We start from the raw sequence: 26,680 nt of genomic DNA, 5'->3' as shown, positions 1-26,680 counted from the left end.
AATTTAGTAGGCTAAATATTTTTTTTCTTTTTTAACTTTATGTGGAGTGGCTGAGTTTATGGCATTTGCAGAACAGATTGAGATTTGTAATGAAAAGGGAAACAAAATGAAAAGTGTTGAGAGAACAGCAGGGACCATTTGATGTGATTATGAAAGATGTTTCCTTATTCTGTTTTTTTCTTTTGCAATCTAAAAACAGTAGCAGGGGGTTACAAGCAGAGTTCATCATAGGTTGTCAATCACTGTCATTTAACATTTGCAGGGGAAGATGTCTTTATTCAAGGACAGCTGGACAAATCAGAGACACAGATTTGCAGTTAGTAGTCTGTCCAGCCTACACTAAATAAACAAGGATAGGGCAGACAAACCAGCCTCTCACATAAAAATATAATGGACTCCACTGACCTTGCTGCCCTCCATTCAGCTTCAATCCCAGTTGCATAAAAGCTTCACTACCCACTTTCAATTTCCTCTAATTACCTACATGATGTAGATAAGAAAATGAACCTTACCGATAGTCAGTGATCACACAGGAAATTCGCTAGACAAGTTGTTTAAAATTAGAGGAGTAATTTGGAGGTAAATAGAGTGTCCTACTAAGGAAGCAGTGGCTAGAAAGGATTTTTGTTTGCTTGTTTTTAACCGGGGATTGTGATTATTTTACTAGCTCACTCTCTGCTGATCTTGAGATTGCTGCTTTTCTAATTAATCTTAACTAAGTAAAAAACCTCCTCCGTAAGTATTCTGAAACACCCAGCATAAAATACTTGAGGGACCTAAGAGCTAAGTAAAGTGGTGAAGCAAGCATGTCATATTCTAAAGAGCTTAGAGAAACTGAACTGGAATTTCAGGAGTTCATGACCATGGTATTCACAGGAGAGCCTGGCAGAGCAATTGAGGATTACATAGCAGTTGTCTTCAGTCTGTCTTCATTTTAAATCTCTTTTCAAGTCCATAAACAAAATATCATCTCCAAAAAGAAAAGAAAAAAACAACTTATAATATTTTCTATTCATTCTAAATAATCTAAAATAAACAATATTTTCTATCTTTTTCTTGTGGTTCATAGCACTTGAGTTTTAATTAAAAAACACTATAGGGTTTCAGAGTAATATACTCCATAATGCTTTTTTTTTTCAGAAATGTTGCATTCCAGCTGTATTAATGCTTCTTTTACTCTATCTTTCCACACTATTTTGAGTTAGTTCCACTGAGGTGCACTGGAAAGAGCATATTTCTTTATCACACATTGATGTACTTTTGTGAGCATTTAATTAATATGGATTTAAAAGAAACCTAATTGGAGATTGGAGACTAAAGCTCACAGTATCAAATCTGCAGTTCAAGAGGATACAATTTCTGAATATTTTATCTTGAATTTGACTGTCTCTTATATTACAAGCACATATTGGTCTTTCAAAGAACCAATATTTTCAATGATACAATCACATATAAATTGTATGGTTACTTGAATAAAATGAATGTGAAACTACTAGTAAAGCATAAGTTTTAAAAATCTTGTTTCTTTGAATAATATTTTAAGAATCATGATATTTTTAAAAGTAGGTTAATTAAATTTTATTTTACATAGTGAAGGACACTTACATAATTATAAACAAAGATTTACATCTGAAAACTGTAGAACAAAATTCAATTAACTCTTAAAATTCAGTTAACATCCTTTAGAGTATCAGATGTGATTATTATCATTATTATTACTATTATTTTTATTATTATTATATCTAACATTTACAGCACATCTTACCGTGTTTAAGTGGTTTATAAACACTATCATATTGAATTCTTACACCAAACCCAAATTTAAGATAAGAAATTTGGGACCTGGGGAGTTACAGTTACTCTCAGAAGGTCATATAGCTTGGAAGTGGCAGAGCTGAAGATCACCTGTTGTATCAATTCCCAGATCTCACATTCTCTCCACCACCTCATCCCACACCATGCCCACCTTAGAGATCTATAATATCTCTAAAGGGATGAATTACTTACTACCACATTCTTTGGATTCCTTTTATTTCAAACACTGGAAGCAGAAAAAGAAGAAACCTCAAAGGAAGTAATAGCTGTTGATTAGACCTGTTAATTATAATTTTTAAATATAGAAACTAATATTGATTTGATAATTGATAAACATTTATAAACCAAATTTCAGCTCCTTTGAAGATCTCAAAAGTGTTGTCTGTCAAATTTGGTAATGAAAAATGTCCTATTTACCAAAAGCATATGTTTAATTGTAAAATCAGTGTAGACACTTTTGGATTATGTCTCACTATCAAGTATAGTGTAGATATAACTTATATTTGAAAAATAATATTAAGCCTTTTTAAGAGTATGTTACTATAATAAGTGCCAGTCCCCCCTTTTCAATTCAAATTTGATCCTTAACCTGTCTTCCCTCCTTCCTTTTTCTTTTAAAAAAATCACTTTGATTGTCTTTCAATTCAATCATAACTTCTTCACAGATACCTACATGCCCATTATTATTATGTGTACCTCTTCCTCATTGTATTTGTCCAGTTGCCATTTTACATTTATTTGTGATTATCTTTGATTAAGGTCTGGCTCCCCCACTAGACTGCAGAGCTTCATAAAAGCAGAGAGTCATATCTCTTTTTGTTTACCATTGTGTATACCTGTCAATAATATATGCTGAATAAATACGTGGTAAACAAGCTACCCAGCACAGTAAGACCTTGTGGTTATTGAAGTACTTTTAATTTTTATCGAAATGCTTATAGTTTTTTGCAAAGAAATTAAAGAACCCTTAGTTAAGAAAGATTACTTCATGCACTAAGAAAAGGCATCACTGGGTTAACATTTTAGGAGGGTGACTGTCTGGATAACTACATAAAAGGTTTGATGACCCCCTTATTAAACTTAGAAAAATGTCTGTACTGCAGAGCATTCTTTCCAACCCAAAATATACTCAACTGTTAGCAGACTCATCTGATACTGATACTACTGGCAGTGGTCAAATACACAGTCCTAGTAAAGAAGGGGATTAATGCAATAAATCACATAAATCTAGCAGAATTAGCATGATTTAGAAGAGAACAGGAGAGTCACATCTTACGTGGAGTTGAAGTTCTAACACAGGGAAATACAACTAAAAGTACTTATGATCAAAGTTACCTGCAAATAACCCCACAAGTACAAGCATGGTCGAGTATAGTCAGCCCTGTTCAGATATGCTGATTCTCTGTGAGTTCAGCACTCCTAAGTTTTCCTCTAGCATTGGAGCAGATCATTGTTTCTTTAGCACCAAATGAAGTAGTTTGCTTACATTTAGAAGGCAACCCTTATGAAAAATGTATACTTTTGAATACTAGAAACATATTTAGAAAGATGTTCACACTTTCAGAGGTTTCTCTTTCTTGGGGGAAAATGGGAGTGTATAGTGTATGTAATTAAGTTGACCTACATAGTACTGAAGAAAGTAGATTATCTAATTAATAGATAATACTATTAATTAGTGTTTTCATTCAAAATCTGTAGACCCAATGCAGCTTGCAGTACTAAAATAGCTATTGAATTTTCTTCTGATAAAGGATCAGAAGGAATTGGATTTTGCAAACAGTAGAAAGAAACATAAAATGTGAATAAAGTTTTAGACTATGAAACAGAATTAAAGCTAATTTCTTCTCCTTCCACCACCTCCACCGGACTATCTGGATTCTTGCTGTTTCTTTGCGTATTTTGCATACTTGACAGAAAGCTCCTGCTCATGGATGTTCCCAACTTCTCTGCTACTAATAGCATCATCATTCTTCTCACCCCTGAAGCTTAAACCTTAGATGCTTCTTATCAGTTTTCATGGATCTACTCACACTATTTTCTTTGCCTGGAATGCAGGGAATCTCTCCTCTCTCCTCTTCTACAAATTGTTCTAAGCCTAGAACAAATGGCATGTCTTCTGGGAAACTTTCCAATACATCCAGTTTTCTTCAGTGCTCTTCTCTGTAGAATGTCTTGTTCCTCACTTAACATAATTATTCATTTATATAATTTGTTTCCCTAAATATTATTTTAATGTCCTTGAAGGGAAATTTTTTTTTAGATTTCTGAGTCATTCTCTTCCTTATTTGCTATTATGTTTTTCTTAAACCAGTTGGCAAGGCTGGGAAAATAAGTGAACTTTCTGATGGGGACTTTGATGGAGCTTAAACAGGTTGAAATGAGTCAGTCAGCAGGTAACAGTAGTTCAGTCCTGATTCACCTGAAATCCAAGAATAATAGCACTGTCTTATGTAGCTGATCCCTCATTTTTGGCAAATGACTTCAAAGAAAAAAGGAAAAAACTAACATGACATACAAGAAGAAAACTAAGGTGACACACAGGGTTAAATAAACATTGTCAACTGCTAATGTGTCAGCATATACTTCTTCCATAAAATAGTCCAAAATAGTGAAGACAGTATTCAAAACAGTGTAGAATAGCCATAACATTTTTTTATTATTACCAAGAAAAACAAGAGACATAATTAACAAATACTTATCAATTCAGTTAAACAGAATGTTCCAAATAATATTCAAGATACTTTTTCAGCCTGCTGTATTAAATCTGTTGAAACTATTTTTGCACAACATTTTTCAGTCTCTTGGACTCACCATTTTTCCTCTCATTAGAGGGCCTTTGTATACAGCAGTCCCCCCTTATTTGCAGTTTTTCTTTCCAGGTTTCAGTTACCCATGGTCAACCACAATCCAAAAACAGGTGCCTACATTACACTAAGTATTTTGAGAGAGAAAGAGGACATTCACAAAATTCCTATTACAATATATTATTATAATTGTTTTATGTTATTATTAGTTATTGTTGTTCATCTCTTACTCTACCTAATTTATAAATTAAACTTTATCATAGATATGTATGTATATATAGGAAAAACATAGTATATATGAGGCTTGTTACTATCCGGAGTTTCATGTATCCACTGGGGTTCTTGGAATGTATCCCCTGTGGATAAGGGAGAACTACTGTATACTTCCTAGAACACTCCTCACTTCTCTTTTCACCTAGTTAATATCTGCTCATCCTGTGTATCTTAGTTTGAATGCCTTTTCCTTCAGAAAGCCTTCCTAACCTTCCTAACTTGGTCAAATTTCTTTACTAAACTCTCTCATGTTTCCATGTATCTCTTCCTCATAGCACTTGTCACCATATCAAATTTGCATTTATGTAAGTAGTTGGTTGAATAATGTCTGTCTGTCACACTCGGGAGCTTGACTGTGCCAAGAGCCTACAATGGCATATGGCAGATACTCAAAAATATTTATTAAATTATTTCATACAAAGTTTTGATATTGGAAGTTTCCTATTAATATAGTCTAAATTTTTTCATAAGGATTTAATACTATCATCATTGCCCCATTCTTTAGTACTTTTGTAGTATATACTTGGCGTGTAATATGGGCATGGGGTTCTGAAATTGTCAATCAAGCACAAAAAGATGCAGACATTATGCATAGATAGTAGAATATTCCAGTTGTTTCATATTACTGCATTCCAAATAATGAAATCTCTAAGGGATTCCATCGTTAAGTCTTATTTCATAGACAAGAATCCATGAGTGCAAATCAAAAGTTATCTTCTTTTTCTCTGTGAACACACCTCCCACCGTGACCACTCCCCTAGGTAGCTATAGTAATCTGTCTGCTGTTCCTATAGATTCACTTGCATTTTCTAGAGTATGATATAAATGAAATCCTAGTGTATGTATTCCTTTTTTTTTTTTGGTCTGACTTCTTTGACTCAATATAATTATTTTGATACTCATTCATGTTCTGGCAAACATCAATCATTAATTCCTTTTATTGCTAAAATACCATTGTGTGGTTGTGACACAGTTGTTTACCTTCTCACCTGTTGATGGACATTTAAGTTTTTTTCTGATTTTTTTTTTCACTTTACAAATAATGCTGCTGCCAACTACTGTGTACAAGTCTTTGTTGTATGGACATATGCTTTCTTTTGTCTTGGGTAAATCCCTAGGAATGGAATAGCTAGATCACATGGTGGGTGTATGTTTAATTTTTTAAGAAAACGTGAGACTCTTTCCCAAAGAAATTGGAACATCTTACATTCCCACCAGCTATGCATGAAATTTCCATTTCTTTCCCATTCTCTCCAACACTTGCTATGTCACAGTTATTTTAATTTTGGCCGTTCTAATTTACATTTTTCTTAAAACTAGTGATATGAGACATCTTTACATAAAGTATCTGTTAAAATCTTTTGCCCATCTTTTACTGGGCTGTTTGTTTTCTCATTGTTGGAGCTTTGAGAGAAACTTATATATTCTGGATACAAGTCCTAGATCAGATATCTGCTTTGCAGATACTTTCACTCTGTGGCTTTTATTTTTAGTATTTTAACAATATCTTTTAAATCTTGATGATGTTCAGTTGATCATTTTTTTTCTTGTATGGGTCATGTTTTAACTGTCCCATCAAATAAATTTTTTCCTAATTCTAGGTAACAAAGATGTTCTATGTTTTCTTCTGGAAGCTCTAAAGTTTTAGATTTTATATTTAGGTCTATGATACATTTTGAGTGAATTTTCTTATGGTATAAAATAAGGATTGAAGTTGATTCTTTTTTGCCATATGGATACCCAGTTATTCTGCTACCACTTCTTGAAAAGACTATTCTCCCCTGCTTTGCCTTTGAGCCTTGGTCAAAAATTATTTGCCCTTGTATATGTGGGTTATTTTTGGACTCCTTGTTCAATTCCAATATATACTTTTTTGCTTAGTGTAGCTTTATAAGTCATGTAGTGCTCATGGAGAACATGCTTAAGAATCCATCATGATGGGAAATATTTCATTCTCAAAAAAAAAATTATCTTCTTCCTGTTGTGGTAGTTCTGAACACTAGATTTTTTTTTCCATGGGGTCAAAAGGTACCTAAGTATATGATTGCGAATGAAAAAATAGGGGACGGAAATCAGGTATTGGCAGTTTTTCCATTTTTATTTGTGTGTGAATTTTTAATATAAATATGGAAACATAAAGCATTAATGCAAATCAAAATGTTTCAGTGAACAAGTTTCAGCAATTCAGCTTTATGATAACTATAAATAAACTTGTTAAATTTTTCTGGACAACGCCAGGATTTGGATTTTTTTTAAACAAGTAAATTTCTTATTGACAGCAACTAAATGATGTTGGTTGCATTTTTATCATACAGTAGATTCCATCCGTTCACTGTATTTTTTCTGAGTTGTCCTACATGCAAGCACGTTTTTAATGTTGTCTGTCTTCTGTGCTGTTCCTGTAAGTTTGCTATTAAAATACATTAAACTATAAAAAAAAAATCATGTAGTGCTAGCTCTTCAACGTTGGTCTTTTTATCCTGAGTGCTTTTGGCTATTCTAGGTCCTTTACATTTCCATATGAATTTTAGAATCAACTTGTCAATTTCTGACACACACAAAATAGGGCCTGCTACAGCTTCAACTGAAATTGTATTAAATGTGTAGATCAATTTGGGAGAATTAAGGTATAACTCTTCATTTAGTTGGATCCTCTTTGTTTTTTCCTAGCAGTGTTTTCTTTGTTTCGTTTTCAGTATCCAGGTTTTCATATTTTTATCAGATTCATCTCTAAGTGTACTTCATATATATGATGTTATCATGAATTCCTTTTTTATTTCTGATTGTTGGTTGCAAATATACAGAAAAATACAATCAATTTTTGTATATTAATTTTGTATCCTACACCCTTGCCAAACTTATTTTGTAAATATCATCGGACTTTCTACGTTGATGGCCATGTCAACTGCAAATAAAGATAATTGTACCTCTTCCTTTCCAATCTAGATGCCTTTATTTCTTATTCTTGCCTGATTGTACTGGCTAGAACCTGTGTGGTACAATGTTGAATAGAAATAGTAAGAGCAGACCAGGCATGGTGGTTCACGTATGTAATCCCAGCACTTTGGGATGCTAAGGCAGAAAGTTGCTTGAGGCAAGGAGTTTGAGATCAGCCTCCGCAACATGCTAAGATCCCAAGTCTACAAAAAATATTTTTTTTAATTAGCCAAGCGTGGTGGTGCATGCCTACTCTGAAGCCTAAGGTGAGAGGATAACGAGCCCAGGAGTTTGAGGCTGCAGTGAGCTATGATTGTGCCACTACATTTCAGCCTGGGCGACAAGAATGAGGCCCTATCTCTGTTTTTTAAAAAGAGAATAATTAGTAGTAGTGGTGAAAGCAGAAATCCCTGTTTTGTTCCAGATCTTAGGGGAGAAACATTCAGTCTGTCACTATTAAATGTTAGCCATGGATTTCTCAGAAGTGCCATTTATGGCCAGCGCTGTGGCTCACGCCTGTAATCCCAGCACTTTGGGAGGCCGAGGCGTGCAGATCACAAGGTCAAGAGATCGAGACCATCCTAGCTAACACGGTGAAACCCTGTCTCTACTAAAAATTAAAAAATTAGCCAGGTGTGCTGGCATGCGCCTGTAGTCCCAGCTACTTGGGACGCTGGGACAAGAGAAGCGCTTGAACCTGGGAGGTGGAGGTTGCGGTGAGCCGAGATGGTGCCACTGCACTCCAGCCTGGGCGACAGAGCAAGACTCCGTCTCAAAAAAAAACAACAAAAAAAGAAGTGCCATTTATGAGGTTGAAAAAGTAACCCTTCTTTTCTTAGTTTGCCGAGAGTTTTTGTTAGGCATGGATGTTGAACTTTGTCAGATTTTTTTTTTCTGTATAACTGAGATGATAATGTGGTTTTTCTTTTAAAGTTTATTTATAAGGTGAATTATATTTATTGATGTTTGAGTGTTTAACCAATCCTGCATCCCTAGAATAAACTTCATTTGGTCATGATGTATTATTCTATTTATATATTGTTAAATTTGCTAAAATTTTGTTTAGAATTTTTACGTTTATGAGAGATATTTTGTGGTTTTCTTGTCCTTTAATGTTATTGTCTGGTTTTAGCATACGGACAGAAGTGGTGCCATCAAATTAGTTGGGAAATATTTCTTTCTCTTTGATGTTCCAGGAAAGTTCTTATAGAATTGGTTTTAATTCTTTGTTAAATGTTTGATAGAATTCACCAGGGAAGCTATCAGGGCATGGAGTTTTCTCAGTCAGAAGATTTTTTACTACAAATTGAATTTCTTTAATACATGTAAAGATTTTCAGGTTATTTCTTCTTGAGTTTTCTATTTCTTCTCTTTTTTTTTTTTTTTGTCTTTCAAGGAGTTTATTTCATCTTAGTTTTTATAGGTAAAGGCATAAAGCTGTTCATATTATTTTTAATTATTATTTTAGTATCTGTAAAATCTGTAGTTATGTCACCCCTCTTATACCTGATATTGGTGTGTGTCTTCTCTCCTTTTTCCCTGATCTGTTTGCTAGAGGAGTATCAGTGTTGTTGATCTTCTTAAAAAACCAGCTTTTGGTCTCATTTGTTTTCTCTATTGTATTTGTTTCCTAATTCAGTGATTTTCACTTTAATTTTCATTCTTTCCTTTCTTTTGCTTGTTTGGACTTAATTTCCTGTTCTTTTTCTAGTTTTTTAAGGTAGAAACAAAAGTCACTGATTTGAGACCTTTCTTCAATTCTAATATAGATGTTTAGTTTTATAAATCCCTCCTAAGTACTGTTCCAATGATGTCCCACAAAATCTGAGACATTATATTTTTATTTTCATTCAGTGCAAAATACTTTCTCATTTCCTGTTTTATTTTTTTCTTTCAATCATGAGTTAGAGGTGTATTACTTAGTTTCTAAATATTTGGGATTTTCCAGAGATCTGTCTGTCATTGGTTTCTCATTTCATTTTCTTGCAGTCAAAGTATCACTTGAAATTTGTTTTTATGGCCCTCTAATATGATCTCAGTAAATAGTCTCTGTGTTCTTGAGAATAAACATATTCAACTGTTATTGGGTTGTGTGTTTTGTAAATGTCAATCAAGTCAGCTTAGTTAACAGTGTTGTTCAATTCTATATTCTTGCTGATTTTTTCGACTTGTTTTAGTGATTATTAAAAGATAGGTATTGAAATCTTCAGCAATACTTGTGATTTTTTTTCTATTTCTCCGTGTACTTCTACAAGTTTTTTTCATGGATTTTGAAGCTGTTATTCAGAACATAAATGTTTCAGATTGTTATGTCCTTCTGATTGATTGACTCCTTTATAGTTATGAAGCTACCGTCTTTATCCATGATGATAATCTTTGCTCTGAAATCTACTTTGTCTGAAATTAATATAGCCACTCTGCCTTTCTTTGAACTACTGTTAGCATAGTATATCTTTTTCTATTCCTTTACTTTTAACATATTTGTCTCTGTATACATTAATATATACATATCTACACATACATACGTGTATTTATATATGTATATTAGTGCATGTTTGGTAGTAGGCAAACATATATAGTTGGTCCTCTGTGTCTATGGGTTCTGCATTCATAGATTCAATCAATTGCAGATCAAAAATATTCATAAAAAAATGGCTGCATTTGTATTGAACATGTATAGACTTTTCTTTGTTGTCATTATTCCCCAAACAACACAGTATAACAACTATGTACATAACATTTATGTTGTAGTAAGTATTATAAGTAATCTAGAGATTATTTAAAGTATACAGGAGGGGATATGTGTAAGTTATATGCAAATACTACACATTTTATATAAGAGACTTGAGTATCTGGATTTAAGTATCTGCAGGGGGTCCTGGAACCAATCCTCCATGGATACCAAAGGACAACTGTAGTTGGGTCATGCTTTATTATGTAGATAATGTCTGACTTCTACTGGAGTTGTTTAGACCATTTACATTTAATGTGACTGTTGATATGCTTAGGTTTAAGTATGTAATCTTATTTGTTTTCTAGAGATTGTTATTGATTCCTAATTTAATTTCATTATGGTATGAAAACATGCTTCATATGCTCCATGTGAAGTATGTTCTTTATATTTTTGTTCTTTATTTTTATCTTCATTTGGATTAATTATTTATTTTTAAAAAATTTTTAAAGATTCAGGGTGGTACCTGTGCAGGTGTGTTACATGGATATATTGTGTGGTAGAGTTTGGGTTTCTACTATACCCATCACCAAATAGTGAGCATTGTACCCAATATGTAATTTTTCAACTCTTATCCCCCTCCCACCCTTCTTCCTTTTGGAGTCCCCATTGTCTATTAATTCTGTGTGTATGTATGTCCATGTGTACCCATTGTCTAGCTCCCACTTATACGTGAGAACATGTGGAATTACATGTTCTCCAGCTCCATTCATATTGCTGCAGAAGACATAATTTCATTCTTCTTATGGCTGCCTAGTATTCCATGGTGTATACCACCTTTTCTCTATTCAGTTATCCATTGATTGACACTTGGCTTTATTCCATAACATTGCTATTGTGTATAGTACTACAATAAACATACAAGTACAGATACCTTTTTGATATAATGATTTCTTTTCCTTTGGAGCTGCTTGGTCAAGGGGCAGTTCTATTTTTAGTTCTTAGAGAGTAGATTAGTTATTTCTTATCCTCTATGGTGACTTACTACCTGTAACTCTTGCATTTTGCTATCTTAGTGATTGCTTTAGGATTGATGGTGTACATTTTTAACATCACAGTCTATCTTCAAATGATATTAAAAGACTTCATGTATCATAAGAGAACCTCACAATATTATACTTCCATTTCTCCCCTTCTAGAAGTTATGCTATTGTGTCATATATCTTACTTTTGCATGTATTGTAAACTCCATAATGCATTATTTATTATTTTTGTTTAAACAATCATTTTGTATTGAGTGATATTAAAATAGTAATAACAAATTATTACATATTTATCCATGAAATTACCACTTTTAGTGCTCTTCATTTCTTTTGTGTAGATCCATATTTTCATCTGGTATAATTTGTCTTCTGCCTGAACAATGACTTTAACATTAAGCATGTCAGCTGAATTATTTCAGCTTTTGTATGTTTGAAAATTCTTCACTTTGAAAGATTTATTTTCACTGAATTTAGCATTGTAGATTGACAGTTGTTTTTCTTTTTCTTTTTTTATTTTATTTATTTATTATTATTATTTTTTTTTTTTTTTGACGGAGTCTTGCTCTGTCTCCAGGCTGGAGTGCAGTGGCGCCATCTCAGCTCACTGCAACCTCCGCCTCCCGAGTTCAAGCGATTCTCCTGCTTCAGTCTCCCGAGTAGCTGGGACCACAGGTGCGTGCCACCATACCCAGCTAATTTTTGTATTTTTAGTAGAGATGGGGTTTCACCATGTTGGCCAGGATGGTCTCAATCTCTTGACCTCGTGATCCGCTGGCCTCAGCCTCCCAAAGTGCTGGGATTACAGGTGTGAGCCACCGCGCCCAGCCCAACAGTTGTTTTTCTTACAGTAAATTAAACATGTTGCTTCACTGTTGCCTTATGGCATTATTTCTGATGAGAAACCTGCTTTCTTATCTTCCTTCCACTGTACATAACATAGTGTTTCCTCTGGCTGCTTTTCATATTTTCTATTTATTAGTGATTTTAAGCAATTCAGTAGCGGTGAATTATGGTTGTATAGTTTTCTTCATTTTTCTTTAGTTGAGGTTTGTTGAATTTCTTGAATCGATAGATTTATACTTTATATCAAATTAGACCTTTTCCAGTGACTATTTCTTCAAACTTTTTTCTGCCCTTCCTTCCACACTGTGCATTAGGCCACTTGAAGTTGTCTCACAACTCATTGATGTTGTGTTGATTTTTTTAATTCTTTTTTCTCTTTGTGTTTCATTTTTAATAGTGTCTATTGATGTCTTTAAGTTTACAAGTTTGTTCTTCAATGTGTATTCTTCCATTAATAAAATTCAGTGTATTTTTCATCTCAGACATTGTAATTTTCATCTCTAGAAATTTGAATTGAGTAGTTGTCAGTAACTTTTTAAATATGTAAAATACAGTTGTAACAACTGTATTGTCTGCTAATTCTAAGATCTATGTCAGTCCTAAGTTTTCATTGATTAATTATTCTCCTTGTTATAGATCCTCTTTTCCTGCTTTTTTGCATAGTTGATAATCATTAATTGGATGACATACATTGTGAATTTCACCTTCTTGAGTACTATATTTTTTGTATTCCTATAAATCTTCTTGAGCTCTGTTCTGGAATGCAGTTAATTTACTTGGAAGCTGTTTGATCCTTTTAGGTGTTGCTTTTTGATTTGCTGGGTAGGTCTAGAGTAATATTTGTCGTAGAGCTAATTATTCTCCACTACTGAGGCAAGGTTGTCTTCATCTCCTCAATACAGGGAGTCCTCCAGGTGTACCTGGATTCTCTCACTACACCACAGTATGGTAACGCTCCATGCAGTAAGCTGAGGCAATGCTAAGGGTCACCTAGTTTGTTTTCTATATATCAGAGATCATTCTCTTTCATAGTTTTATGTTCAGCATCTGGAAGACCACTGTTTCATAGGTTTTTGTCTTTTTTTTTTGGAGGAAGAGGCAGTTGCAGGAGGAGGATAAATCCAGCCCCTGTTTGAATATTAACATATCCAATTAATGCTATGTCTGATGTAGGATTCATATCAACATCCGTGGACAATCTCAAATAAGTACATATTTGGAAAAATATGATTTTTGTTTCACAACAAACACTAATAAATAGATCAGTCTATTTTTTAACAGAACAGTTCTAGTTTCGCTTGTAGGTTCAATTGGCACTTATTGACTGATATCATGGAGACTACTTTTCATTACTGTACCCTAAAAAATCTAAGATAAAAAATCAAAACATTCCAGAACAATCTGACTCTGTGTATGATCTAATTGGTTACAATAAATAGTAAGTAATAATTCGGCTCTTTACCCTTTTCTCATCTTGCCAATCTTATCCTTGCCCCTTTCTCCAGCCCTGTCTTATTTCTTCCATTCATTCACAAGATCTTAAGTTAAACATCACTTTTTCAGAAAGCTTTCCCTCACCCTCTAAAATAAGAAGGTCCCCCAAACTGAATTTCCATTCAACGCTCTGTACTTTTACCATATCATAACATTTATTACACTTTATATAATTTTTTTATCTACCTTCCCTGATGGACTCTCAGTTTCTGGTTCACTGCTGTGGCCCCAGTGTCATGCATAGTGTGTGATGCCTAGTAAATACTCTGTTATTTTTGTTGACTGTAAATACAAAGGAACATTCATGAATTTCACAGATTGTACATTATTCACTGTCATTAATACACAGCTTGTGTATTAATGGTAATATTGAACAAGCAAAATTCTAAGGGATATGGTTATTGTATGATTTTTCTGAGCCGTGTTTTAAATGTCAGTAAAGCTAAGAAGTACATTAATTATTATACTTTGATCCAACAATGTGGGGCTTTTTTTTTTTCAGGATGCAGAAGAATATACAGATTTGCCAGTGAGACACAATGAAGATCATATGAATAGTGAACTGGCAAAATGTCTTCCCGTTGAATCAAATCCTCATTCATTTGACAGCCCTCACACCAAAGCACATCTCCTGCTACAGGCGCATCTCAGCCGAGCCATGCTACCCTGCCCAGATTATGACACTGATACCAAAACAGTCTTGGACCAAGCTCTCAGAGTATGTCAGGTATGGAAGTCATTTCTAATACCTGTGTGTGTTTTCTCCCATCATTCCTGCCCTCTTTTTTCTAGTTTTAGGATAAATTGTACTTGCATTTAACAACTTTATGGTAGCATTGTTGAGAAACAACTGGTTGATCATATCAAGAATTTCCAAAGTAAAAGCAAATATAAATGAAATAAGATGACAGTTTTAGTCACCCATTCTACTAAAACATATTGAAGGCAAACTACGTGCCAGATACTTTTCTAGGCACTGAGCATATAATAATGAACAAGACAGAAGAGTCCCTTCTGTTACGGAAGACTGACAATTTAAAATATAAATTAATAGGTAATAACTGCCATTTTTAAATAACTACTATTTTTTAAAAAAATAAAGAATGGTAAAATAAATAAAGAGAAAGACGGAGGGTAATGTTTTGTACTATTTTTTAATATGGTATTCAGGAACTATCTCACTGGTAAGGTAACATTTAACTAAAAATGAAAGAAGAGAGTGAACCATAGGGTCTCTGGAGGTATGTATTCAAACACTAAGAAAGTTTGCATGTAGGAAGTTACTTGATATATTCAAGGAATATCAAAGAGGCTTATTGTAAAAAAGGTCGAAACAGGTGGTTAAAACAATAAAAAAAAAGTGAGAAGTATGGCAGTTTTTACATTTTGCAATTATCTTTAATATCCAACTTAAAAGAGATCAGCTAGATTTATATATCTTCTTTTACAATCAACATAAAATGTCTTTTGCAATAGGATGTGTTAGTTGAAGTATATGAAAAAAATCCAGCCTAGAGAGGTAAACAGTTTAAAAAGAGAAGAGTATTTTTATAGCCTTTTCAGATAATTGTGGGTATTCTTCTTTAATGCTACACTAGAATCTGACAAGTGATATTTCTTGAAGGCTAGTTGCAATGTGGAATCTGAAACCATATCAGTGACCTTTTTATACCTTAAGTGCTCTAGTGCTAGACAATAAATGATGGTGGTTTGATCAGGTTAGTATGGGTGAGGTTGATTAGAACTGGTCAGATACTGAATATTTTTCTAAGGAGAACTAACAGACTCTTCTAATGAATTGAACAAGGGTTTTTAGGGAAAGCAAGGAACCAAAGATGGTTTCAAGGCTTCTCTCCATAGCAACTAGAAGCATGGAGCTGACATTACTGGGGGATGATTGTCAGAAGAGCTGGTTTTGGTGGAGGAAGAATACCTAAAGGATTGCGATTATAAAGGATTTCGATTTTCTACTTCATACCTTTTTTGGACATGTTTCTAAACATTTTTTTCATAAAAACCCACTTTTAAAATTTTCAAAAGATTTAAGTTCTTTAAAGGTAGAGTAAGTTAGTCTATATATGTACAAGAATATACATTATGAAATGATTTGCAAAGTTAAGGCTTGGAAATAACCCAAGTATCTCTCAGGTTATTAGAACACTACAAAATATTACAATTCCATTTATGAACTCTACATTCGTATAGAATCTCCATATCTATATATGAACATACACCCAGAGAGGAGATCCAGAATGGTGTCCACCAAAAGATTAACAGTAGCCGTATCTGAGTAGCAGGAATTGGGGTGATTTTTAATTTTTTTCTTTATGCTGTTCTTAAATGTTTGAATGTTTTAAAATTAGCCTCAAACAGTTTTTATTATCAAAAATAACAATTTTATTGTTTTAGAAACTGAAGAATTATTTAAAAAATAGAGTAAGCTCAAGTTCTCAAAAATTGGAAGGGAAGTAAGGCTATAACAAACATGTAACACATTTTTACACTCTTTTGTAACTAACACATGGTTTACTTATTGAGGAAGGTGATTTGCTACTGCTTATTAGTCACACTTCACAAAGGTTAAAGGTCCTAAAGTTTTAGCTGTTGCCCTGGATACTCATTTGTCTTTCCTGTAACTTCGTTTCCTCTCTCAAACACTTAACTTGTTAATGAACTCTGGGGTCAGAAAGGGTTGAAGAGAAGTTGCAAGATGAATTAAATTTTTATATTTGCGGATATATTGATTGTACATTATAACTTTTATATGTATATTACTTCTAAAACCTATATTGCGTGATCGATTCATTGATTCATTTTTAGCACTCAGTCAATAATGATTCAAAAGCCGTATAATAATCTAGGAAATTTCTTAAAGGAGTCTGTTTCTAAATTTACTTTTAAGGAAAAGGATTCAGCCAGGCACTTTTAGCCTCTATTAGATATTTGTATGTATAGTATATATATTTATACAGTACGTATATCTATATATCCTTATATACAGTGTCTGGGATAATATTTATATTTCTTAAATATTGTTGATCCTTCTAAATAGCATATAAAGAGAAATCATTTTCTCTTTAATTATAAAAATAGTATGCTTCATTGTAGACAATTTGGAAAAGCAGCATACTAAAATTAAAGTCATTCATAGTAATTATACCTTCACCCACATGAATATGAGGGTCTTTTCTTTTTTTCAATGAATTTTTAATTTTTTTTAAATTAGACTTTCATTTTGAAATAATTTCAAGCTTACAAAAAGTTTATAAAATACTGCAATGAAATTTTCTTGTACCTTTTACCCAGCCTTCCCTAAAGTTAACATCTTAACTGATTGTTGGTTCAGTCCTATTAACAAATCTACAGACCTATTCAAATTTTGTCAGTATGAATTTTATCCCAATAATTGCCCTTTCTCTCTCTGTACCATGATCCAATTCAAGATCCCACGTTTCATTTAGTTATCATGTTGCCTTAGTCTTCTTGTCTTTCTTGGCACTTGTGAAGAGTACCAAGCAGTTATTTTATGGAGTTATCCCCACAGTTTGGATTTGCCTGATGTTTCCTTCTGATTACATTTAAGTCTGTGGTATTCTTTGTCAAGAATACCACAGCAGTGATGGTTTGTCCTCTTAGTGTATCATATCAGGAGGCTTATGATAGATGTGTGTGGCAATGATATTGACTTTATACGATTGAGGTGATGTCTGCCAGCCTTCTTCACTATAGAGTTACTTTTTCTTTTGTAATTAATAAATATATTTTGGGGAGAAACTTTGAGATTATATAAATATTCGGTTTCTTGTCATAGTTTTTAACATTATTTTCAGCATCCATTTGTGATATGTGCCCAGAACAATTACTATTGTGATTTTCTTTTTTAGTCATTCTTGGAATTATACTATAAGGAAGAACTTCCTTTCTCCCCCATTTATTTACTTTATTCAGTTATTTATTTATGTAAGTATAGACTCACCCCAATGTTTCTTGAATACTACCTTGCATTCTGGCATCTTGTGCTGTCCCTGCCCTGGCTTTGGAACCAGCCATTTTGTTTTTAAGAACCTTGGTTCCTTTTATTAGAGAATGGTTGTAGAAACTAAAATCTGGACTGGGCATGGTAGTTCATACCTTTAATCTCAGCACTTTGGGAGGCCAAGATGGGAGGATCACTGAGGCCAGGAGTTCAGAACCAGCCTAGGCAGCATAGTGAGACCCCAGCTCCACAAAAAAATTAAAAATTATCTAGGTGTGGTGATGGACGGTAGGGGGTGCCAAGGTGAGAGAATTGCTTGAACCCAGGAGGTCAAGGCTGCAATGAGACATGATCAAGCCACTGTGCTCCAGCCCAGGTGACAGAGCAAGATCCTGTCTCAAAAATAGAAAATCTGGGTGCTTGCTGCATTCCATTGCTACTTGGGTGTCTTTGCTTCTAGGCCCTCTGTGTACAAAGCAAGGAAATTTAAGTATGTATACACAGACATTTGTATTTATTTGCATGTCCATTTACCTCCCGTGTGTGTATGTGTGTGTAAAAACATCTATATTTATCATTCTTATACCTCTTATTTCAATCTAAGACCAAAGGGTTCACTTAGTCTTCCTCCTTTTTTATTAATAACTCCTCTTTCTACCTGTAAGGTATCACACTATTGTTAATAAAGATATATTTATTTAGCTCCTCAATCCTAGAATATTCAGTGATGTAGTTTTAGAATTACTAGCTCTTACTCTTGCAAAAAGCAGATGCTAACTAAAATGCAGTAGTTGTGTACAGTTCTTTTTTTCCTTTGGAGACTTTTTCTTGATACATTTACACACACACTCACTTTTTTCTTATAGAAATATCTTGTTATTTTATAAATGCCTAATAATTTATAGCATTAAATATTGTTCTCAAGAATAATTTCTAATGGCTACACTATATTCCCTCATATAAAATATCATAATTTATTTAGTGAGTTATCTGTTATTAGACATTTGTGTATGCAGTTTTCCTCTATTTTAAGTTATAAGCATTCGTTTTGACCATCTGAAATGTTTGACTTGGCTTGTCGGAAGCCACCTGGAAAGAAACTGCATTGTAAAGAGATGAAAACCAGCGTCTGCCGGGCGCCATGGCTCATGCCTATAATCCCAGCACTCTGGGAGGCCAAGCCGGGTGGATCACGAGGTCAGGAGTTCAAGACCAGCCTGGCCAAGATGGTGAAACCCCATCTCTACTAAAAATACAAAAATTAGCCGGGGGTGGTAGTGCGTGCCTGTAATCCCAGCTACTCGGGAGGCTGAGGCTGAAAACTGATTGAACCCAGGAGGCAGAGGTTGCAGCCAAGATCGCGCTGCTACACTCTAGCCTGGGTGACAGAGCAAGACTCCATCTCAAAAAAAAAAAAAAAAAAAAGAAAAAACGAAAACCAGCTTCATATTCTAAATCCTCTCACTCTTGGAAGTTCTCTACAAAATTGTATGAAAGTAAACAAGCCAGAAAGAGGAAAGAATATTAGAGTTGCCAATGGGAAACTTGGAGAAAATGACTGATTGGCAGTTCTAATTCTGTGCCCTGTTGTTTTCATTTGATACACGGGTACTATTGGCCTTAGGAAGTACTGGTTCAAGCAGTTTGCAGTTCTGCTGGCTGATTGAAAGTTATACTACCGCTCTCATGGAACATCAGCATGATCTTGTGAACTGTGGATGGGAATCTGCCACCAGTTCTGACTGTAAATTCTCCTCTGCTGCCATTTTAGTATAAGGCCATAGTCAAGTCACTTAACCTCTGGTATCTGAGTAAAACTCACACCTTAGAAGAGTGGTGCATTAGTTAATGTTTATAAAGTAAACAACAATTTCAGGACTCGGAAATAGGTCTTAGTATCTTCATTCTTAGTAGTTCTTTTATTTCCTTGCTTTATCATGGTAATTTAACTCTTCCCTTTATTTTATAGAAGCATACCTTTTATTTGCACTATCATCCAGATTATGAAAACTCTGTAGTCTTGACTACTCATGTTCTGAGCAGTCTTTCACAAAAGAAAAACATTTGTGCTGAAACCGAATGGAGATTCCAGGACTTTTATTCTTGCTCTGATATCTCTGATCCTTTCTAAGATGTGCCACCAGTCTGCAAATTAAAAAATAATCTTCATTTAAATGAAAAACATCTAAATACAATACTAAGCCAAATAGTATAAGAATATGTGTTTATATCTTGGTCACTCTCACTACTTCCTATATATGGTATTTACTTCAAAACTTCCCAGTAATTGAGCTTTCATATGTGTTATGCAAAAAGAGAAACCATGGCTTATAGAGCCTGAACTCAGTGATCTGAGAAGCAGAGGGCTGTGTGTTTCCAAGTTTAATTGTGCTGTCAATTGACTGAGTTAGTTTGGGAAAGTTTTTTTTCAGAAGTCATAGAGGCTAGATTTGCCCTTCAGCTCATGTTATCAAGCCTGCAGACTACGTTTTAACAGATCAAAACACTTGTGTGTATTTTAAGATTTATTTTACATCAAAATACTTGTATGTATTTTAAGATTTATTTTAAAGGATTCTAGCAGCAACATTCTTTTCTTTTCAGCCCTACTAAAAGTTTTGTTTAATTCTAAGATGCGATCATAGTGAACAAACTTAACTTCAATGCTACATAACTATATTCAAAGCTTTATATATTTTTGTTTATAATTACACAGTAATTATAAATGTTTAGTACCAACCTGATGACAAACACTATTCTGTTGAAAAGGTTTTGCATTTAAAAAGAAAAATATGTAAAATCCAAGGCACTAGGCCACGAACCAATATCAGACTTTTAAAGAAAACACTTTATATTGAAAAAAAAAACCAAAATTAAAAAAACAAAAAAAACAGCTAATGGGATCTTATTTCAAAACACAGCATATGTGAATTAATCAGTCTGAAAACAATAACCATAACTCAAAATCTTCAAAACAGGAAACAAAACAGTACATATATAGAGAGATATATGTATCTTTTAAAAGTGTTTCATAATTGAAATTCTTCTTTATATTTACAAAAATGAAATCAGGAAATACTGAAAGCAGCAGGATTCTTCTTTTTCCTTTTTCTTTTAATAACCAATTCCAGTAGCCTGAATATAAATTTTCAGATTTTTCTTTTGGTAAAACTGCATTCTTGAATTAAAGTTATGATTGGAATATTAATATGTTTATAGGGAAAGCTTTCTAGTCTATTTCAAAATCATGTAAATGAAAAGCAGTTTTAATGTGTTATTGTTTCTTAAAATAATTTCCATATTTGCATAAAATGCACTGCTATTCTGAAGTACATTCCTTTGTTAATATCAACCCTAGACCTTAGAGAGTGCCTGGATATACCAAGCAGAATCTATTCTTATCAAAAGACCATAATCATCTAACATTTAAAGTATTACATTTCTAGCCTGCCTTACGGCAATGTTTAAGAAAGCAAGAAACCCTTCTTTGAGTGTCAGTAAGTGAACAGAGAAATAACCATTTTCAGCATAAAAGCAGCTCATGGCTCTTGTAATAAAATATACACACACACACACACACACAAGATAGCATTCTGCTTTGATGAGAAAACTGAGCTAATCTGAGTGAAACAAAACAGTAAATAGCCAGATTGGTATTTTGCATCGTGTATGCTTGTTTGAAAATCTTTGCTCCTGAAGTAAATATTTGGCAACCACAGTGATTAGCAGTTAAAACAATTTCAACAAAATAAGAAGTCATCAAAAATGGACTGTTTGTCTGAAAGAGCAGTACCTATATTATAAAGATTGAACTTCGTGGCTCATCACAACCATTTTCAAAATTTAACTCCTGCTGTCTTCTTATAAATTAAGAGAATTTCATTTGTGTTCCGTAGTGCAATGACAAAAAAAAAAAAGTAAAAACAAAACAAAAAATAAACCCTCATGCCTAAATTTAGAATATTGTATTGTGTAACAATCCAAAACATTCAAAACGCATTAAATAGTTTAACTTATGTGACAGGCAGATGAGCATTTCAAAAGCATAATGAAGTCCAATTATGTAGTGCATAACGTAGACAGGAGTAGAATCTTACATTATGCGGACATTTTCTAAATAAAAGCTCCCTATAGGACAACTATATATAAACATGGGTAAGGTAAGCGCAGACTAGTTCTGTGGAACCTTTTGAAATCAAGAGTCTGAAACACAATACATTTTTCAGGTAGGCAGCAAGTTATCCTAAAAATTTTTCATGTTGGCTATTCTGACATTGTTTTTTCATCAGATACTCTAGTCACATCAACAACGCATGTCATTTGCCAGGAAAAAAAAAAATTCCCCCCAAACCAAAATACCATTCCAGATCCAGTATACTTAAATATATCACCCTTATTGGAAGTGCTGTTAACATAGTCTTTGCAACTAGCCCAAAGCGTAGTTTAAGAAGTTCTTATAAATTGCTTTGTGATGTTCATATGTTTAATTCTTATGCCAACTGTTTTCTGATGAAGACAGCATTGTGCTTTATGCAAGAATGGAAACCTCAAAATAATCACCATAAAGCTTCTAGGACTTATGGGAGAATAAAGTAGGATGGTCTACAGATGTAAGATGAAATCCACAATATTGGAATTATAAATGTTTAGAGCAGCCCAGACTAGAAGACAAGCCCAAACCACCATTAGAAGAATGAAATACGATATGGTCCAAGATGTATCCTTAAAGTTTTGTTTCAACCCTCAGTCTGAATTTCGAGTATTGATCTTTAGTTCAGTCCAGCCAGCAGAAATTGTGCAATTTTCTGTTGTATTTATTGTACAGACTATATACATTCTAGAAGATTCCTTTAGTGCTACACTGTTGTACTTTTTGTCCCAGCAGTGTGAGGGCATGCAAATTCCACAAAGTCATCAATAAGAACAGGCCATGCTCCTTCATCATAATTAGACACGTGATCTGCAATCACCCTACTGAAGTCTAAAAGAAGATTCCAAGTGTCTTTTGGTATTGATTGTTTGTGATGTTCCAACAAAAATTTATTCCATAAGTCTAAGAATTTAAATCTTCTATTAAGCACTAAGTTCCAGTAGGGAATGGCCATTTCTAGATCTAATCCTTTTTGTCTTAGATTCTTTGCAAAATTAAAAGTAAACTGGTAAAAATCCTTGAATTGTCCTGGTTCTTTCAATTGTTGTTCCATCTTGGGTATCTGGGCCTTTAGTTTTTCTATGCTGTCACATCCTAATTCTGTCATGCCATTCATGAACTCCTGTTTGGAGAACTCGCACTGTGTTAGCTGCTCTGAACATCCATGCAATAATCAACTCACTAATGCTGGCTGGATTGAGTGCCAGGCCATCGCAGAACTGCTATATACCATCTATTCCAATTTTATTCTCATTTTGAGGATCTTTGTCTCTATTGTACAGTTGTTCTAACTTCTTCCTTTCCAGTGATCCTTTTACACTCGCTCGTACGTAAAGTTCAGGTTTTTGAAAAAATTATCTGTTGCAACATCTAACTTCCAGTCATTTTAAGATAGACAACTTACTGCGGTTTTTTTCAGTAGATTGTGTGAAGATCATAAACTGACAAACTTTATCCTTCTGCGATGATTTCAACTTGTTCATGTTGGTGTCCTCCAGGCCTCTCCCCTCCTCCTGTGGCTCCGAGCGAATGAGCAGCAATATTCTTAAAGACTACAAGAAAAATGGTGTTAATTCATGAAAAGAAAACACATCTCACACACATGCACATAGAGAAATGTGACAGTGTACACTGATTAGAAAGATTTCTAGAAACCTATGCTTGCAAATTTAAATTGGAATTAATGTATGTTAAATACCAAATTATACCAGAATATTTGGAGAACTGCACACCATCCCTTTACCTCCTACCAATAAAGAAAAAAAAAATCACTATTTAATGATGGGCCCTAAGGCAAACATCATGACAGCGGTGGTAATGGTGAACATTTATTGAGAGCTTTCTTTGTATCAGGCCCTGTTGTACTTGCTTTGCGTTTAATTGACCCATTTTCTACAATAGTCTAGTGAAGCAGTACAATTATTACTCCGTTTTACTGATGAAGACTAGGTAACTTTCCCAAAATCACATCAGAAGGCAAAAACAGCCTTCAGCACAGGTTGGATATACCATAAAAATGTATCTGACTGTGTTTCCTTTGTCCTATATTGATGGATTTTAAAATTGTACCCATGATCTAGTGAGAATTTGTTTTAAAATTTGAGAACTTCACAGAAATTTCTACATTTTTTAACCAAGAATTCCCATTAGACCATGAATAATATTTTAATCCTTGTTTTTCAATGTATACTTAAATCACCTCCTTTTAATTACTTAGGTTCCCTTTTCAACAGTCTGTCTGTATTTACTTTAACCAGATTCTAAGAGGGACTTGCTAATATGATGGAATATTTGTAACTGCTTTATTATATCACTCTACAGTGTCCAGTTGGTAGAGTGTTTGCCTTTTTTGTATCAACTGCTTATGCATCTTCTCAAGTTTTTATATTATGCTATATAAACTAACGAATTAACCATTTGTTTCCTCACATTCTCCCATAAAGCTACAATAATTGAAAATAATGAGAGAAAGATCAGATTGTTGATCCATAGGGAGAAGGAAGAATAACATCATAATTATAAGATAGCCCTGTAATAAAAGGTAAATGCACACTAGAATAATTTCTGCGTAGGTTTACTATAATAAACACACACACACACACATTTTATGTTCCTCTCTCATTTTAAGGTTTGCCTCCTTAGGTTAGCTTTTTGGCTTCTTTCACTGTCTAACCACCACCACCACCACGGATGGGGCCACCTAGATAGCAAGCTTTGTTCACCTACTGGTTCTTTTTGAAAAACTTCAAACTTCTAGAAGTAATAGGCAATCTCAGAGCTTCCTTGCCTCAAGATATGGAACTACCAATTCCCCCAAAAGATAGCAGATATCTCCTCTTTACCATTGAGGAAGAATGTAAAGATCTGTCTTCCAAGGTAAATGTTAGTATAGAGTGAATTCATCTTCCACTTCCCTAATGGAAGTAGCCAGCACAGCTGCTTTGAAAGTATTCTAGGTGATTCAGTGTGCCTGAAAGGAAGACCTTTAAGGAGCTACGTTCCGGTGGATAAGTTTCCATTGTTATATATAGTCTTGGCTCTAACTTTAATAGGGGAGCTTTCATTTTATATTATTTTCCTTAACACCCAAGTATTTTTTTCTTTTAGTGAAAGCAAGTTTATTAAGAAAGAAAAGGAATAAAAGAATAACTACTCCATAGGATGAGCAGACAAGTCTTTTTGATCTACTGAGTTTCCAGTCTTTCTTCTCTTTTGCATGTGAGATACTATATAGACTCCAATTAATGTCACAATATTCTAGTAGGCTTTATCAATTGTCATATGTGCCAGCCAAAAAAATAATCAACTGCATAAATAAAGGGAAGAAGTATATTAATTGTATGGCTATACCTTTCTTCATTCAAACAACCTTCCTATATTTGCAAAAACAAATCTTTACAAGTTTATTGGTGGGATTGTTGTTTAGCCTAAACTTCAAAACAATAATTTGACCTCTTAATCTCTGTAACAACTTCTGATAAACTAAAAGTATATTACATTTCACATAGCTAGTATTATGTTTTTCCTATAATTCACAGATATTCTGAAAATGCATTTTATCTTTAATCTATTTTTTAAAGTATATTAGCCGATAACCTTAAGATATGTATGGGCCAAGTGCAGTATCTCATGCCAGTGATCCCAACAGGGGAAGGCTGAGGCAGGAGGATCGCTTGAGGCCAGGAATTCAAGAACAGCCTGGGCAACAACAAAGTGAGACCCCGTATCTACAAAAAATAAAAAAATTAGCTGGGCATGGTGGCACTCACCTGTAGACCCAGCTGCTTGGGAGGCTAAGGAGGATCATTTGAGCCCAGGAGTTTGAGGCTGTAGTGAGCCATGATTCATGCTGCTGCACTCCAGCCTGGGTGACAGAGTGAGATGCCATCTTAAAAAAAAAAAAAAAAAGTGTGTGTATATCTATGGATACACACAGTAGAGTCTGAGAATAGGAAAGAATAAGGGAAGAAAAAGAAGATATAACGATGTGGGTATTTTTCATTAAAAATTATTTTAAGTGAAAGGTATTATGACTGTAAGCTGGTTCTATATTTTCGTTAACAAATGATTCTCATTTGTAGTAGATTAAAAAGCATAGGAATATTTTATGATGCCAGGAGGTAGAATTGCCATGGAGCAGAGTGTTTATGTATAGATGCACTAAGCTCAGGCTCAGTGGGTTGGTGATGTATTAAAGAATGTCAGTGTCATTTAAGAGTTCTAGAATTGCAAAGTTTAAATACATTTAGCAGTGAAAATAGTCCAGGTATTGCTGAGCTTAACAATAGAAGTATTTGGTCAAACCCTTAATGCAATACCTGTACGAAATGTTTTGATATAGCAAATGGTAGATAAAGTCTTGTATATTTTTGTAGAATCTTTTCAAATTTTTAAATGCTTATAATTAGACCAAGAAAACGTTCTCTTTAAATAGACAGTACTGCACAAGAAGCTTCAGAAAGCTTCTTCTAATCATTTTGAGAAAAAGGTGGGTAGATTATAAGTAAATAATTTATGGATATGTTTCAAGGAACTATGAGCATTAATACTATAAGCATACAGTTGGGGTCTTTTGTATCATCTAAAGTATGCTGGAAACTTATCAACTATAATGACACCGACTGTTAAGGTGACTTGAGTACAGTGCTTGGGATATATAGATCTCAGTATATC

General features: G+C 33.9%; 1 protein-coding gene and 1 pseudogene across 5 annotated transcripts in view; one reads left to right on the top strand and one right to left on the bottom strand.

Moving 5' to 3' along the window:
• Positions 1 to 26,680, top strand: part of ASCC3 (activating signal cointegrator 1 complex subunit 3) — a 377,366-nt gene that overhangs the window by 332,343 nt on the left and 18,343 nt on the right. For all 5 annotated transcript variants that reach the window (XM_054490290.2, XM_054490292.2, XM_063666450.1 and 2 more), the window contains one exon: positions 14,383 to 14,607. In XM_054490290.2, coding sequence (XP_054346265.2) covers positions 14,383 to 14,607 — 225 coding nt within the window. The remainder of the gene's footprint in view (positions 1 to 14,382; positions 14,608 to 26,680) is intronic.
• LOC129037929 (DCN1-like protein 1) lies at positions 22,657 to 23,516 on the bottom strand (annotated as a pseudogene).

The sequence above is a fragment of the Pongo pygmaeus genome, chromosome 5, assembly GCF_028885625.2.
Source record: "Pongo pygmaeus isolate AG05252 chromosome 5, NHGRI_mPonPyg2-v2.0_pri, whole genome shotgun sequence".
NCBI classification, from domain to species: domain Eukaryota; kingdom Metazoa; phylum Chordata; class Mammalia; order Primates; family Hominidae; genus Pongo; species Pongo pygmaeus.
Note: the sequence above shows the minus strand (reverse complement) of the source record. Positions and strands in the feature narration are given on the sequence as shown.